This window comes from Chiloscyllium plagiosum, unplaced genomic scaffold (genome assembly GCF_037043375.1).
Source record: "Chiloscyllium plagiosum isolate Xiang-an unplaced genomic scaffold, Cpla_swu_hap1 HiC_scaffold_6, whole genome shotgun sequence".
NCBI classification, from domain to species: Eukaryota; Metazoa; Chordata; class Chondrichthyes; order Orectolobiformes; family Hemiscylliidae; genus Chiloscyllium; species Chiloscyllium plagiosum.
In genome coordinates, this window is record NW_028270144.1 from 77820516 (window position 1) to 77836304 (window position 15789).

Below are 15789 nucleotides of genomic sequence, written 5' to 3' on the forward strand. Positions count from 1 at the left end.
TTTCTTGCAACACTGAGAACCAAAGAGTTTATTTTGTACCATGTCCTTCTAGACTACAGGTGCTCATATTTCTCCTTTTCCTTTATCCAAATCAGAGATAGAGGTGAGAGATGGGAAAGGAGGAGTTTGTTGAGGATGGTACTTGCAGAGATTAGACGGATGAAGAGAAACCAGTGAATGTGATACATTTGGATTTTCAGAAAGTTTTCCACTGACCCTGGAGCGTAGACAGAGGGGTAACCTTATACAGGATTATATCATAAAGGGCATGGATAGGATAAATAGACAAAGCCTCTTCCCTGGGTTGTGGGAGTCCAGAATTAGAGGCCATGGGTTTAGGGTGAGATGGAAAAGATATTAAAAAGGGACCTAGGGGGCAACTTTTTCACACAGAAGGTGGCGTGTGTATGAAATGAGCTGCCAGAGGAAGTGGTGGAGGCTGGTACAATTACAGCATTTAAAAGCCATCTGGATGGTTATATGCATAGGAAGGGCTTAGAGGGATATGGGCCAAGTGCTGACAAATGGGACTAGAATAGGTTAGAATATCTGGTCAGCACGGACAAGTTGGACTGAAGGGTCTGTTTCTGTGCTGTACATCTCTATGACCTTATGTTGGCTAGCAAGTAAAAATTAGAGCATTTGGATAGGGAGTAACACGTAGGGTAAATCAGGGAGAGGCTATCACTAAAATTCCAGAGACCCAGGTAATGTTTAGATTAGATTACATTACAGTGTGGAAACAGGCCCTTCGGCCCAACAAGTCCACACCGACCCGCCGAAGCGAAACCCACCCATACCCTTACATTTACCCCTTACCTAACACTACGGGCAATTTAGCATGGCCAATTCACCTGACCCTGCACATCTTTGGACTGTGGGAGGAAACCGGAGCACCCGGAGGAAACCCACGCAGACACGGGGAGAACGTGCAAACTCCACACAGTCAGTCGCCTGAGGCGGGAATTGAACCCGGGTCTCAGGCGCTGTGAGGCAGCAGTGCTAACCACTGTGCCACCGTGCCGCCCACCAAATGGGACGGAACAGGTTTGAATTTAAAGTGATGAAAATTGAATTCAATTTTTAAAATTCACAAAATCACTGTTGTAAAATTTCATCTGATTTACTAAGGTGCTTTAGGGAAGGAAAAACTGCTATTCTTATCTGATCTGGCTCACATGATTCCAGACACTTAGCACTGCAGTTCGCTTTGTAACTAGACATCAATCAGAAGTTCCAAGTCGATGATCAACCCCAACTCCTCCAGAGGTCTCTAGCATCACAAACGCTACTCTTCAAATCAACTTGATTCACTACATGTGATACCAAGACACAGCTGGATGTACTGTCCACAGCAAAGGCTATCAGTCCTAACAACATTCTAGTAATAGTACTGAAGACCTGGACTCCAGAACTAGGTGCATCCTTAACAAGCTGATCCAATGCAGCGACAACACTGGCATCTACTTGACAATACTTGAAAAGTAGCCCAGAGATGTCGTATACACAAGAAGCAAGACAAATTGAACCCAGCCAATTAATGGCAAGCAATCTACTTGTGAAATAACTGCACAGAGGTGGTATCCCATCACTAAATCAGCCTTTATTTACATGTGCAGAGTGCATGAGGTCTGACCAGCCAGAGACACTCTGAATCTCCTGTTTATGTCTGTCAGCCAGAACTCCCCGATTGATTGGTTTTATTAAACTGGACCAATGATCCCATAGTCAATGAAATCCACTTGGTCCCCATTCTAATCACTATAGATCATCAGTAAAATGATGGAATGTGTCATCAACAATTTCAAGGAGCATTTGCTTTGCAATAACTTGCACCCAGACACTTAGTTTGGGTTCCACCAGAGCCTTGATTGAAACGTGGACAAAAAGAATTGAATTCCAGCAGAAAGGTGAGAGTGAATGACTGTCCTTGACATCACAAGGGCATTTGATTGAACGTGGCATCAAGGTACCCCAGCAAAACTGAAGTCAATAGAAACCAGGAAGAAAGCTCTCCACTGGTTGAAATCAAATCGGTTGTAGTTATAGAGTCGTACTGCATGGATCCAGACCTTTCAGTCCAAATCATCTGTACCAATCAAACATCCCTATGTGACCTAGTTCCATTTGCAAGCAGTGGGCTCATATCCCTCGAAACCCTTCCTATTTATACACCCATCCAGATGCCTGTTAAATGTTGTAATTGTACTTGCCTCTATAACTTCCTCTGACAGATCATTCCTGCACATGTAAAAGTGACTCTCAAGTCCTTTTTAAATCTGTCCCCTCTCACTTTAAACTTATGCCCTCTAGCTTTGAACTCCCTGAAACGAGGAAAAACACTAGTCTATTCACTCTATCCATGATCCTCATGATTTTATAAATCTCTGTATGGTCACCCCTCAGTATCCAAATCTCCAGGGGAAAAAGCCATAGCCAATTCAGTCTTTTTCTATAACTCAAACCTTCCAGTCCCAGCAACATCCTTGTAAATCATTTTTGTACCCTTTCCAGTTGAATAATGTTTTTCATACAGAGGAATGACCAGAATTCTAAAACTGGCCTCACAAATGTCCTGTACAACCATAACGTGACATCCCAACTCTCATACTCAATATTCTGACTAATGAAGGCACACATGAAAAATGCCTTCTTCACTACCCTGCGACTCGAGTTTCAAGGAACTATGCACCTAGGCCCCTAGGTCTTTTTGTTCAGCAACACTCTTCAGAAGCCTACCATTAACTTTATAAGTCCTGCCCTGGTTTTCCTTACCAAAATGCAACATTTCACATTTATCTAAATTAATCTCCATCTGCCACCAATCGGCCTGTTGCCCCATTCACTCAAGGTCCAGTTTTATTCTGAGATAATCATCTTCACAGTCTGCACAAACTATTTTAGTGTCTCCTGCAAAGTTACTAACCACCCCGCCTATATTCACGTCCTTGTTAGAAATCATTCATCTCAGTTCCATGGCATCTCTCCAGAAGTTTCTCAGGCCAGTGTCCTGAGCCCAACAATCTTCAGATGCTTCATCGATGACTCTCCCTCCATTGTAAGGTCAAAAGTGGGGATATTCTCTGATGATTGCACAATGTTCAGCACTAATGCTGACCAAATGCAGCAAGACCTAAACAATATCTAGGTTTGGACTGACAAGTGGTATTCACAACACACAATTGCCAGGCAATGGCTACCTCCAAAAAGAGAGAATCAAACCAATGCCACTTGACATTCAATGACATTAACATTGCCAAATCCCCCATTATCAACACCCTAGGGGTTACTATTGACCAGAAAATCAACTGGACTAACCATATAAATACAGTGGCTACATGAGCAGGTCAGAGGCTCCAGGTTCTGCAGTGAATAACACATTCCCTGACTCCCCCAGCCTAGCCACATCAACAAGGCACAAGTCAGGAATATGATGGAATACGCCCCACTTGCTTGGATGAATGCAGCTCAACAACATTCAAGAAGGTAGACATCATCCTGGACATCCTTGAAAAGCACCACAGATACAAAACACTCACTCACTCCACCACCAATGCTCAACAGCAGCAGTCTGTACCATTTAAAAGGTCCCACTGAAATGCACAAAGGCTCCTGAGCATTTTCTGAACCCACGACAACTACCACCTGGAAGGACAAAGACACTAGATACATGGAAACACCACCAATAGCAAGTTCCCATCTAAGCCATCCACTTTACAGGATTCTAAAAAAAGATGCAGGAACAGTGGGAAAACAGTGCACATGGTGTTGTAGACCAGACCAAACCCCCTCAAAATATATTAAGACGACAGCCTACGTGCTAAATTTTTTTATTTTAAAGGTAAGTGTACGGTGTTGCATTCCAAATGCAATTCAGTTGGTCAAACTACTCGACTTTAAGCAAAACACACCTTATTGTTACACTACAGTTAAAATACAGACAACACAAATAATTGGCTTAGCTGTAACTCTTTACAAAGGCTTAACAAAAAATTATATATTAACTAATTAACTGTTCCAATATAGTAACATCCCATAAACACACACTTGGCAAAAGCAAATTCAGTAAAACAGATTGTATCACATGCAATTCTAGCAGCAGGAAGAGAACCCCAGCTTTTACTGCAGCACAGAGAAAAATAACAGTTTCCACATTTAGCCTCAAGACCCCAGCTAAAAGTAAAAATCCTGATTTTGTGGGAGCTTGATCTGGCCCATTCAAGCTGCTTCTACTGTTCCAACTTAAAAAAAAATTCAAGACCTCACAAGCTGTTTAATTTATTGACTTTGAGTAGACTGTCATTACCTGTCTTGCAACCTTTTTTCATAAAGAAAAACCAGGTCAAAATATACCTTTTAAAGCCATACTATTGTCACAATGGTTACGTTTAGCTTTATTAAAGAAATATGATACGCAAAAATAAGAGTTGTCCTAAACATGTACAAAACAAGTTTGGTGTCAGTTGGACTACTGTATTAAATTCTGGGCACCACACCTTTGGACAGATGTCAAAGAATTTTGAAAGGATGGTGAAGGAATTGATGAGAATAGTACAAGGACTTCAATAATGGAGAAACTGAAAAAGAATGGGATTGTTCTCCTAAAGTTAGAGAAGAGATTTTTAAACATCTCTTTGATAACTCTACCAAACAGCCAGGCACAATGGACTGAATGGCCTTCTATGGTATACAAATCCATACATTCCAAGAAAATGCTAGAAACAAATCTGCAAGGAAGACAAAGTCTGTGCTGAGAAAAACCTAGAGTTATCATTGGTGTAACGACATTCACTGCAACAAAACTAATGGCTCCCCCAGAGAACTAAATGGCATGAAGACAGCATAAGTTTTAAACTGATAAGGAATTAGTGAAAAAGTGCGAATATTGTTGTGACAATGAAATAGCAGAATGGATTGTAAATAAAAAGTAATGCACCACGGGTACAGAAAATCTGTAGGTCAGGTACCATCCAATGAAATAATACAATTGAACATTTTAGGCACATAAACCTTCCTCAGAAGTGGCCAATGTCACAAAGGAACAGCATTATAAGTGGAGCAGAACAAAATGTGGCAAAGGAGGGACCACACACTGGGGAAACATGACATAACAGATGACAAAGTTTCCAGTCTGCCCCATACAATTGTGTGTTTACACTTTCCTCACTACCCAAAGATGTGATATTTGGGATTGGAGAAAAGTGGACATCTCAAGTTTGTTATGTTCAAAGTCTTTAATACTTTAGACCATCCAATTTAGACAAAAGGTTAGTGAGATAAATAAAACATCTTCATTCAAATATTCTTCTTGTATCTTCACTGTTAAAATCTTCCAAATCATAATAAATAAATTCTTCATCTCAACTTGAACCCAATGATAGAGTGATCAGGGACATAACAGGTTATTCAACTTCTTGTAACTTCGTAGGTTAAAGGTCCTGCCAATAAACAGGAAATCCTGAGTTTGTATCTCATCTGTGCCTTTTTTTGACACTTCAAAAGGGCTCTTGTGGCACAGTGGTACTGTCCCTATCTCTGTTCCAGAGGCCTGGGGTTATGTCCCACCTGCTCCAGAGGTGTATCATAACATATCTGAACTGGTTGATTAAAAATGTCTATCCTGTCATTCAAGTAGATCATGCTTGAACTCAGTATCCCGCCTTGCTCCATTTCTCTTCATGCAATGAACTAGTAAAATATTACTTATCTTAGTCTTAAAAACTCTGAATAACCAAGTTTCACACCTATTCAGAGGAAGCGAAACTCACAGTTCTACTGTCATGTGGAAAATATTTGCCGATTTTGTACCTAAATGACCTAATTCTAATTTTAGGTATAGCCTCTGCTCCAATTTCTTCAATCATTTAAACTATTTTAAAACTTAATTCACTCACTTCATATAGAGGCAGCACTTTGGGCGAGATTATCTCCTTTCTCAAGGTGGCAAGGAAATGTTAGTGAAAAGAACAAATAATCGGGTGAGTTGGACCCCAAACAGATTTTCATTCCCTTCTTGCCACTTTCAAAATTAAGTGTCGGAAGAGCAAGTCCACGGGTGGCCTTCGACTTGTCACCAATTAAGGCTCTTAAGTTGTCAACTTATGGCTATTTAAGGACATCAACTTGCCATTGGCATGATTAACTGCCTTCTGAATGAGAAGGTGGCAACCTTCATGAGTCGGCCACCAGAATTATGTGCCTGCCAGGACCTGGCAAAGGAGGGAGCATCTACTTGCCTCAATCCAGAGATAATTGGTGGAGAGTTAGTGGGCAAATGGGTAGCTGGTGAAGGATCTTTCTGAAAGAAAAGCATTTTCATTCTCATTGTTTAAGATCCTAAAGCCTGGGCATCCAGCAACAATCTCTGGGAACCACCAATCATGAATTCAATACCATTCAGGACAAGACAGCCTGCTTGACTGACATCCTATCTACAACATTCACTCACTTTACCCTCACCACTGACACACAGTGGCAGTGTGTACCAACTGTAAGATGCGCTGCAGTAAATTAAAGCTTGCCCATTAGCACCTTCCAAACGGACTTCCTCTGTCACCTAGAATGACCAGGGCAGCAGATGGATAAAAATACCACTATGTGCAATTTCTCCTCAAAACCACACACCATCCTAATTAGAAACTATATCTCCGTTCCTTCGCTGTTACTGGGTAAAGATCCTGGAACTCCTATTCTAAAAGCAAGATGGCACCCCACAGACAGTAATGGTTCAAAAAGTCAGCTTAACCTTTTCACGGCAATTAGAGATGGAAAATAAATGCTGGCATAGCCAGTGATTCCCAAATCTCTTGACTAATGTTATGATCACCGTTATGTTCCTACTGGACAAATCCCATTCCAGAATAAAATCTATCTTGATCGACCATATTATTGTGGCTTTCTAATTTAACATGGCAGTCTTTTACTCGAATATAAACACATAAGGCTGCAGATTTGGTTTAATGATGAAACAGAAGTTTATTACACAAAATACATTAAAAAAATAAACAAAACACATTTGAAAGATTTCAAAATTCCAACAACTCTCAAGACCATAATTTTACAGTTGCCCAAACTCCAGTGAAATTTTCCTAACCTATCAATTCTCCAGTTTGATATAGCTACTCCTTTTCAGTTCTGCTCCTGAGAGCTTCAAGGCTTATTCCTTTAACTCTCACAACTAAGATCTTAGACTTTCTCAGTTAGGAATAACTAATGCCGATTTTTAAACAAATGCTCCTAGTCTGGTACACTCTTTCATCAAAGTAACTTATTTCCTGAAGTGCTTTGAAAAAAATCTTCTTTTCCTTGGAAAAACTATTTTAAACTTAGAACTGCCAAAAGACCTGTCAATCTCTTTTTTTCGAAGCTAAAATCAATTCTTGATTATTCTAAACACATAAACAAGCTAATGTCTTTTAATGTTTTCTTCATCTGTCAAAAAAAACTATAAACAAACTTATTAATATATCTGCAGTACCTTCAGACACATGCCCTGATATATACTAGCTTAAAATGAGGATGTCAGAAACAGACCTAGATAAGTATTAAATAGCTTCATGCAAAAAAGATCAACACCCATTAACTGTTAGTTTGAAAGTCAAAATCTAAAATGAATGATATTAACAAATATAAATCATACACCTCTAGTCATGCTGAATAACAAAGAAAAACTTCCAGTCAGTATATAGGCTTGTTATTTGCTGAGAAGCTTGATGGTCAGCTCTTAAGTTATTGATTGAAACTTGAACTGGCAAGCTATCTCACTGATTGAGGGGGCAGGGGCGGCAAGAGATCAGTCACTCTTTATGATGCTCATCCCTACACTATGTACATGAGTCACCAAATCTCAGCCTTATATTTGTTGTTGCATTATTGAAATTATGTTCCTATTTTGTACCAAAAATAATGGATATTGCTTTACTAAAGCATTTAACTTTAGTCATTTGCTTATTTCTTTACCAAATCTATATTTGAAAAAGAAAATGAACAGTTTCTGATTGTGTTAAAGTATGGTATTTGCACACAAAAATCAGTGCTTGTTTCAACATATTTTTCACAATGTATCCAATTCTGTAAATTTAACACTTTTAATATTACTATGGCATTGAAAACCATGGATCCCTCCTGCCAAAATGATTCAACACACATTAAAAACATTACTTTTTTTCATGCACCTTCTACAGATCTTTTTTGGGAAAAAATTATGTGTCTGTAATGTCAAAATTAGAATTGATAACAATGTTCTGTGTTTTGATGAAGCATATCAGTGCAACACCTGTGACTATTGCTCCTAATGGAAGAGAAATACAATGGTATCTAACCTTCAAATTGACATACATACTGATGGAAAATCAAAAAATAAAGTCAATATTTCAAGTTCTCACATTGACAGCCCTGTTAATTTATCCAGCAAACACAAATTTTGCTTCATATCAAGAATTTGGCTCAGATCAATTAGACTGCTGAACTGAAATTCAACCTATTTTTGACAGCCATATTGCCCTTTTTCAAGAAAATCCAGTTGGGCCGACAAATCAATCATTCTTCCTCTAACACTAGAACATCCCTAGCTCTGAGCTAGAAGGTCTGAGCTCAAGCTTTCATTGCCCTAGAGATGCATCATAAAACATCCAAACAGGTTCATTAATAAGGGGTGTTGTGACACAGTGGTAGTGTCTGTATCATTGGACCAGCAGGTCCAGGTTCAAGTTCCACCAGCTCTAAAGGTGTGTCATACGTCTGAGCAAAGTGATCCCTTCCCAACTCCATGATCACTTATCTCATAATAATGTTTTGTGTGGCACCTTAGTGAGTGTTTTTTTGCAAATTCAAATATAGCATCAAAACATTTTAAAAATTAACCCTCCAAGTTGGATCCTCAGAAAACTTTGTATAAGTTTGCCAAACAATTTTCCTTTTGTAAAACAATGCGGACTCTGTTTGTAAAGACTGTATTTTGTTTTGTTTTTACATATTTTTGAAAAGGACTGATTAAGAGGCAAGGATTCTTGAAGGATGACTGCACTTTTTAAAAGCAAGTTACCCACGCATTTGTACAAGCAGTGGTGAATGTCTAGATACTAACATACTGGAGCCAGGGGTCTGTGTACGAAAGGAGATTTGGCCAGCAACAAGTAACTGTGGACTAATAACCAGTTATTAATAACAAAGGCTTCTATTTGCCAACAAGTATGCAATTGGCTCCCAGGAAGTTGACAGCTCGGGGCGGGGGGGGGGGGGGAACGCAGCGGATGTTCAGGGCAGAAGCCATCTGACCTCTGGAAGGAAAGCTGTTTGCTCTGCAGTAGAAAGCCTCTCAAGCCTTAAGATAACCAGTTTATTTTCCCTCATTAGTGCAATTTTTAATTAATAAGACAGAGACCTTAAGTGTGAACTAACAACCCTGTGCCTACTGCAATCAAGTACCTGGAGACGGAAGATCAAGAAGCAGTATTCTGATCAGCCACAGCATCATCTCAGCAACCTGTGGACTCAACCATTTGAACTTCTTTCCCAAATATTCACTCTACCATAGCATCCATTTTCTTGCATCTATCAGTGTGCACAGCTGGAATTCTGGATTTGAGTTTTAACTAGTAGAATTATTTGTCAATGGCTTATAATTAAAACTGTTTAATTGTAATACATAACCTTTTTTGTTAAATACAGAAAATTGGTCTGTGCTCTCTGTCAACCTGGGTCTTACAGACAGGTAAATTATCGATTTGCACACTAAATCTTTAACTTCTGTGACCATTTTGTGAATAGTAATGCTTGATTTCCAGCACGTTCCCATGTGAGGCACAACATTCTGATATAAAAATGCAATTAGAAAAGCATAGTTTAAACTGCCTGAATAGATTCCAGCATTTTCACTGATGCCTTGTGTTGGGTCAATGCACTTTCCATTCCCACTTCTCTTTCCTTCCTTTACGGAACAAATGCGATTATGTTTGCTTCCTATATGCTGCAATCATATCAGAATGCAGGGAAGTTTTCAAAAACATAACCACCGCTTCCACGTTTGATGAAGCTACCTATTTTAGAATCACAGTGCAGTCCATCACATCCTTTTAGTCCCTTATGTTTCTCAAGTATTTCTTTTTCCTCTATTGATATTAATTACCTCAAGTTCCTCTTTTTTTAAGTCTTCCATTTCCCACTACTTCTGGTTGTGCAATGTGTTTTCAACTTGAAACAATGTACTTTCAACATCTTAGCCACATCCAAATTCCTGCGATAATTTATCACATCTGTGTCTCCGAGAATCAAAGTTTTACTTTAGCTCACTTGCCTTTTATGTAACTATCATATAAGCTTCTTCTTTTAATACAATACTATCCATAAGCAGGTGAGATTCATGTGTGGCTAAGTATTTGTTTTTCAATTAAATGCATTTTCGTTAAACATTGTATGATTTCAAAAGGGAGTCGGATATACTCCAGCTCCTATTATCTAGTGGGCAGCACGGTGGCACAGTGGTTAGCACTGCTGCCTCACAGCGCCTGAGACCTGGGTTCAACTCCTGCCTCAGGCGAACTGACTGTGTGGAGTTTGCACGTTCTCCCCGTGTCTGCGTGGGTTTCCTCCGGGTGCTCCGGTTTCCTCCCACAGTCCAAAAATGTGCAGGTCAGGTGAATTGGCCATGCTAAATTGCCCGTAGTGTTAGGTAAGGGGTAAATGTAGGGGCATGGGTGGTTTGCGCTTCAGCGGGTCGGTGTGGACTTGTTGGGCCGAAGGGCCTGTTTCCACACTGTAATGTGATCTAATCTAATCTATGTTTCTACTTTTAATTATTTCTTCGAATGTTTCCCACTGCTTATTTATTGTCTGACTTTTTACACTGTCCATCTCTCCCCTCATAGCAATGTAACTGGTTTAAGTTTTTACATTGTTTGGAACTGGAGGTCTTTTCAAACTTAATATTCAGTGACATTATGATCAGCTTTTCACAGATTTGCAATTAGCATTTGCTGATTATAAACAATACACCAGAGATGTGGAAAATCAGAAAAAAATTGAAAAAATTCAGCACATCTACTAGCATCTTGGAGACAAATTTCAAAGTATCTTCTTCAAAAGGAGGCTGGAAAATAATAGTTTTTATTCTGTTCACAAAGGGGAATGAGCAAGGGGAAAACAGATGCGGAGGGTGGCCAGAGCAAAAGACAAAGGGAATGCTAATGCTGCTAAGTGAAATATGTATAACAGGTGTGAATGGTTCATTTGTATAAGAGAAAATGGGTCAACTTTGAGAGCAAAACCAACAAGAACACAGACACAAAGTGCACAAGACAAAAGTGGAGAATGGGGTAGTGTGAACATTAAGTTTCAGTTAACATGAGTTGCATTCAATAATGCATTTTCACCATTCATTGTTCCCATGATCACATGTATGACCTCTCTTCTTCCCAGGTTTACAATCAATAATGCTTTGTCTTCCCAACTTTTCTATCAGTCGCTGGGTTCCATTGCCACCAATTCACTTATTCTCTCACCTTCCCCCCCTCAAAACCTCCTTCAGCATAAATACCAACTTTTCCCAGTTGTTATCAGTTCTGAAGAACACAGTCACTAGACTCAAAGTGTTAACTCTGTTTTGTCTTCAAAGATGCTGCCAGACCTACTGAGTTTCTCCAGCAATTTGTTTTTGTTTGATTCAGGTCTTGTTTGTGCATGTTGGGAAGGTAGTGCATGAAGTTGAGGAAGCAGAGGAGGGGAATGTTCAACAGAGATGAGGTCAGTAACGTTCCTGGAATCAACAGCTTAATATTCAGTGGTGGGGTCATAATCAGGGACAAAGGAAGCGCAAGGGAGTTGACACTCAGCCTCTGCGAAATGGTTGTCGGGACTCAGATGACAACTGCAACACTCCTTTCAGCAGGTTTGATAATGACATCAGGGTTAGACCTCAAAGAATTAGTAGGAGTTCAGAAGGAGAAATATTAGAATACAGAGGGACCTTGGGACCCAATTCCATAGCTCCCTAAAAGTAGTGATTTTAAAAAAATACATTCAGCATGCTTGCTTTCAGTTGGGGACAGGGAGTATTAAAGTTCACAAGTCATGTTGCAGCTATACAAAACTTTAGCTGGACCACATGTTGAATATTTTGCAGAGTCTGGTTGCCACACTATAGGGAAGATATGAAGGGTTTGGAGAGGGTGCAAAAGAAGTTTACCAGGATGTTACCTGGATTGGACTACATTAACTATAATGTCAGCTAGACAAACTTGGATTACTCTCACTAGGATGTCAGAGGCTGAGGCGATCTGATAGAAGTATATAAAAGAATGAAGTGTGGAATTAGGCTGATAGTTCCACCCTGGGGAAAAAAATTCTATCATATACTAGAGGGGAAAGTTTATAGATTAGATTCCCTACAGTATGGAAAGTTTATGGTGAAGGGGTAAAGTTTAAAGGAGATGTGCAAGTTTTTTTTTAAAAGAGAGGGGAGTAGGTGCACTACTAGAGGGAGGTGGTAGACACAAATTTTAAGTGTCATTTTAGGAAGAAAAAGTAAGACAGGAATAAAGGGATACAGACCATGTACGGGCAGTTGGGATTAGTTTAGAATGGCATTACAGTCAGTACAGACACATTGTCCAAATGGCCTCTTCCTGCGCTGTACTGTTCTCATCAGTGAGGAAAGCAGACAAACTAAGGCAGCTGATGTACTGTCAATAGTTCTCAATGAAGAGATGAAATGTAGATAAAAAGACAGGAAAGAGGGTCCAAGTGGAGGCGGAGATGAAGGTAGGTGAAAGTGTCCACGGAGCAAGGAGGGTTCCTGTCCAGAGAAGTGGACAAGAAGGTGAAGGAAATGATCAAAGAGGAGTTTGGCATCATGCTGTGCAGCATAGCAGCTCAGTGGTTAGTACTGCTGCCTGAGAGCCAGGAAATCTGGGTTTGATTCCACCCTCAGGTGACTGAGTGGAGTTTACACATCGTGTCTGCGTGGGTTTCCTCTGGGTGCTCTAGTTTCCTCCCACAGTTCAAAAATGTGCAGGTTATGTAGATTGGCTATGCTAAATTGCTCCATAATGTCCAGGGATGTGAAGACTGGGTGACCATGGGAATTGCAGGGATAGGGTTAAGGGGGTGAGATGTTCTTCAGAGGGTTGGTGTGGACTCCACAGGCTGAGTGATCTGCATCCCTACTGAAGGGATTCTAAGATCTACAACAAATTGAGGCGCAAACAAAATTAACCCTGTTCATTATTCAAGGTCACAGCTAAAACGGTATTTATCCGAATTAGTTCCATTTTGCCAAAACAATTCCACGAACTGATCTTCCAGACCATCTTTGCTAATTTGATTGGGCCAATCTGCATTTAAAGACCCTCACAACGAATACACTGCCTTTATTACAAGCACCTGGATGCTCTCATGTCTATCTAAAACGACAGCATCCAAATGTAATGGGCCAATCTGAATTCACGAATAAATCATGCAATGTTAAACAAAGCTATTCGCCTATAAATTTCCGTTTATCGCCATGCGCAAAACACTGACGTCTTCAGTGACTAATTGCACTTGTAGAAATATTTTAATATTTATAGCATGTATTGTTGGTGCCGGCTTTAAAAGATTGGTGTAAAGAGGAAACTTTTTCAATGAATAAATGAATGAAATTCCTTTCCCCCTATAACGATGACCTGAACGCAATCACAACAACCTGCGACTTTAAATGAGATGACAGGTGCACAGATTGCGCAAAAAAGCTATTCTCCCAATTTCCTCCCAAAAGGGGAATTGTACCACGTCGAAACAATTGCTTTTAAAAATTGCCTGAAGCCGTCTCATATCACATGATCGGGATCACAAAAAAAAGAGATGAAAATTCTCGTTAGCTATCCAGCATGATGATGGTTTTGAAAACACGAAAAAAAAAGGACAGAACAATGGCCGTTTGTGTATATGATTCGTTGGAAAATTTCTGCCCCATCAATCTTAAGCGTGTGGATGTGCATTACCGCAGCAGTAGGAGCTGAATGACGATGATGATGAATCGGTTGTCAATGGGTAATCCCACGGACGGACAATTGCTGCCGCGTGAGCCACGCTTGCTCTCAAAGCTGGCTCGCGACCTGTCAATCACCGTCCGCCTCATCATTTTAACTCACGTCACCATGGAAACCCCGCAACGCTCTAGACCACACGCCCAGCCCCACCCAAAATAAAACGGTTTCGTGCTTGGGGGAGGGAAAGGAAGGAAGAAATCGAGAAGCGCAGCTCACACCTTAGTGAGCACCTCCTTTTTCTCATCTTTCTCTTTGCGTTTTTCCCCTTCCTCTCTGTCTCTGAACTGGATGTCCACTCGCCGCTCACGCCCCTTGTTCTCTTTCTCTTCTTTCATTCCGCACACTCTCTTCTCTCCGCCGCCTACAGCTTACCCACTCTGTCCGTGGTTGTGCTCGTGGCAACACATATCGCGATAACGCGTTCGACAGACCGACTCCCTCTTGGTGCCCTCGGATTGGCTAATTCCGCCAGCAGGGCGCATGCTTTTGAGAAGACCCACGTGGAGTTCACTAGAACACCGAAATGTGCGAGTTATACAAGGGTTACTTTACCTTCAAAATCTCTAAATAGAAAAAGTTGATAAAAAGATAACATGTTTATGTATTGAACTGATCCTTAAGGTGTATAACAATGTGTTTTAAAGGTTTAGGATATCATGCTGAAGAATGTCATCTTGAATTGATGAGGTTGTAAAACCAATTCAGTACGTGTTGAGCAAAGTCCTGTCTGCCTCCAGGTCACCTTGACAGATAGAGATAGAAGATCTGGAAAAGTAGTGAGAGCTGTTACAGGATGGTAGCAATGAAATAATCTGGAAAAAAAAAGAAAGAATGCCTTGAATCAAAGGATCTAAATGAAAATCTCATCAAAAGCAATTATGTCACAATTTGAAAAGGCAATTTTCTTTCACCACCTTCGATGTGAAAATGGGTTATTAGGAAATGAAGTGGTAGCTTTCCAATTACAATTCGGATGCTGATTTACAAATAGTTACACAGAAACAGAAATTGCTGGAAAAAACTCAGCAAGTCTGGCAGTATCAATGGAGAGAGAGCAGAGTTAATATTTTGGGTCCACTGACCTTTCTTCAGAAACCTTCAAACCTGACTTTTTTCCCAGCAATTTTTGTTTTTTGTTTCTTATTTTCAGCATCTGCAGTTCTGTAGTATTTTTGTTCAAGTAGTTGTGACAGAGAGACACTCAAAACATTAATTTTGTTTTCTCCCCAGAGATGTTACCAGATTTGCCAAGTTGTTTTTAGCAATTTCTGTTTTTGTTTCAGTTGGTTGTATATTTCCATTTGGCATTTCAAAAGGTCCAGCAGAGTATCAAGACAAATAGCATAAGGTGATCAGTGAAGTTTCTGGAGTGATAGTGAATGATGGCTATGATGTGTTGGGCATATAAAGATTAATTAATAGTTCAAGATTGCATATTATGCAAAACAAGTACAATCATTGTCCCTAAGGAATTGAAATAAGAGACGTTAAGTAGTTTATGGATATGGAAATGTAATGGATGATCCTGACTATATCTGCAATTGAACAATTAAAAATAGCAATTAGAATGTCTATAAGCATGGACATAGGGCACGTACTGACAACAAAAAGTCTTTCTCTCAGTTCCAAAAGGTGAGAACTGTAGCAGTGGAGTGATCAAATATAATAGCAGTACAATGATTTGTTGGACTTGTAAATCATGTTATCATGTTGAGCTTTTTGAGTGTGGTTGGAGCCTTACACATCTAGGCAAGTGGAAAATATT

General features: G+C 40.0%; 1 protein-coding gene across 4 annotated transcripts in view; it reads right to left on the bottom strand.

Moving 5' to 3' along the window:
- Window positions 1-14379, bottom strand: part of upf3a (UPF3A regulator of nonsense mediated mRNA decay) — a 69380-nt gene extending 55001 nt beyond the window's left edge. For all 4 annotated transcript variants that reach the window (XM_087988142.1, XM_043691795.2, XM_043691794.2 and 1 more), the window contains exon 1: window positions 14243-14379. In XM_087988142.1, the coding sequence (XP_087844268.1) occupies window positions 14243-14359 (117 nt within the window). In that variant the 5' untranslated portion in view covers window positions 14360-14379. The remainder of the gene's footprint in view (window positions 1-14242) is intronic.
- Between the last annotated feature and the right edge of the window lie 1410 nt (window positions 14380-15789).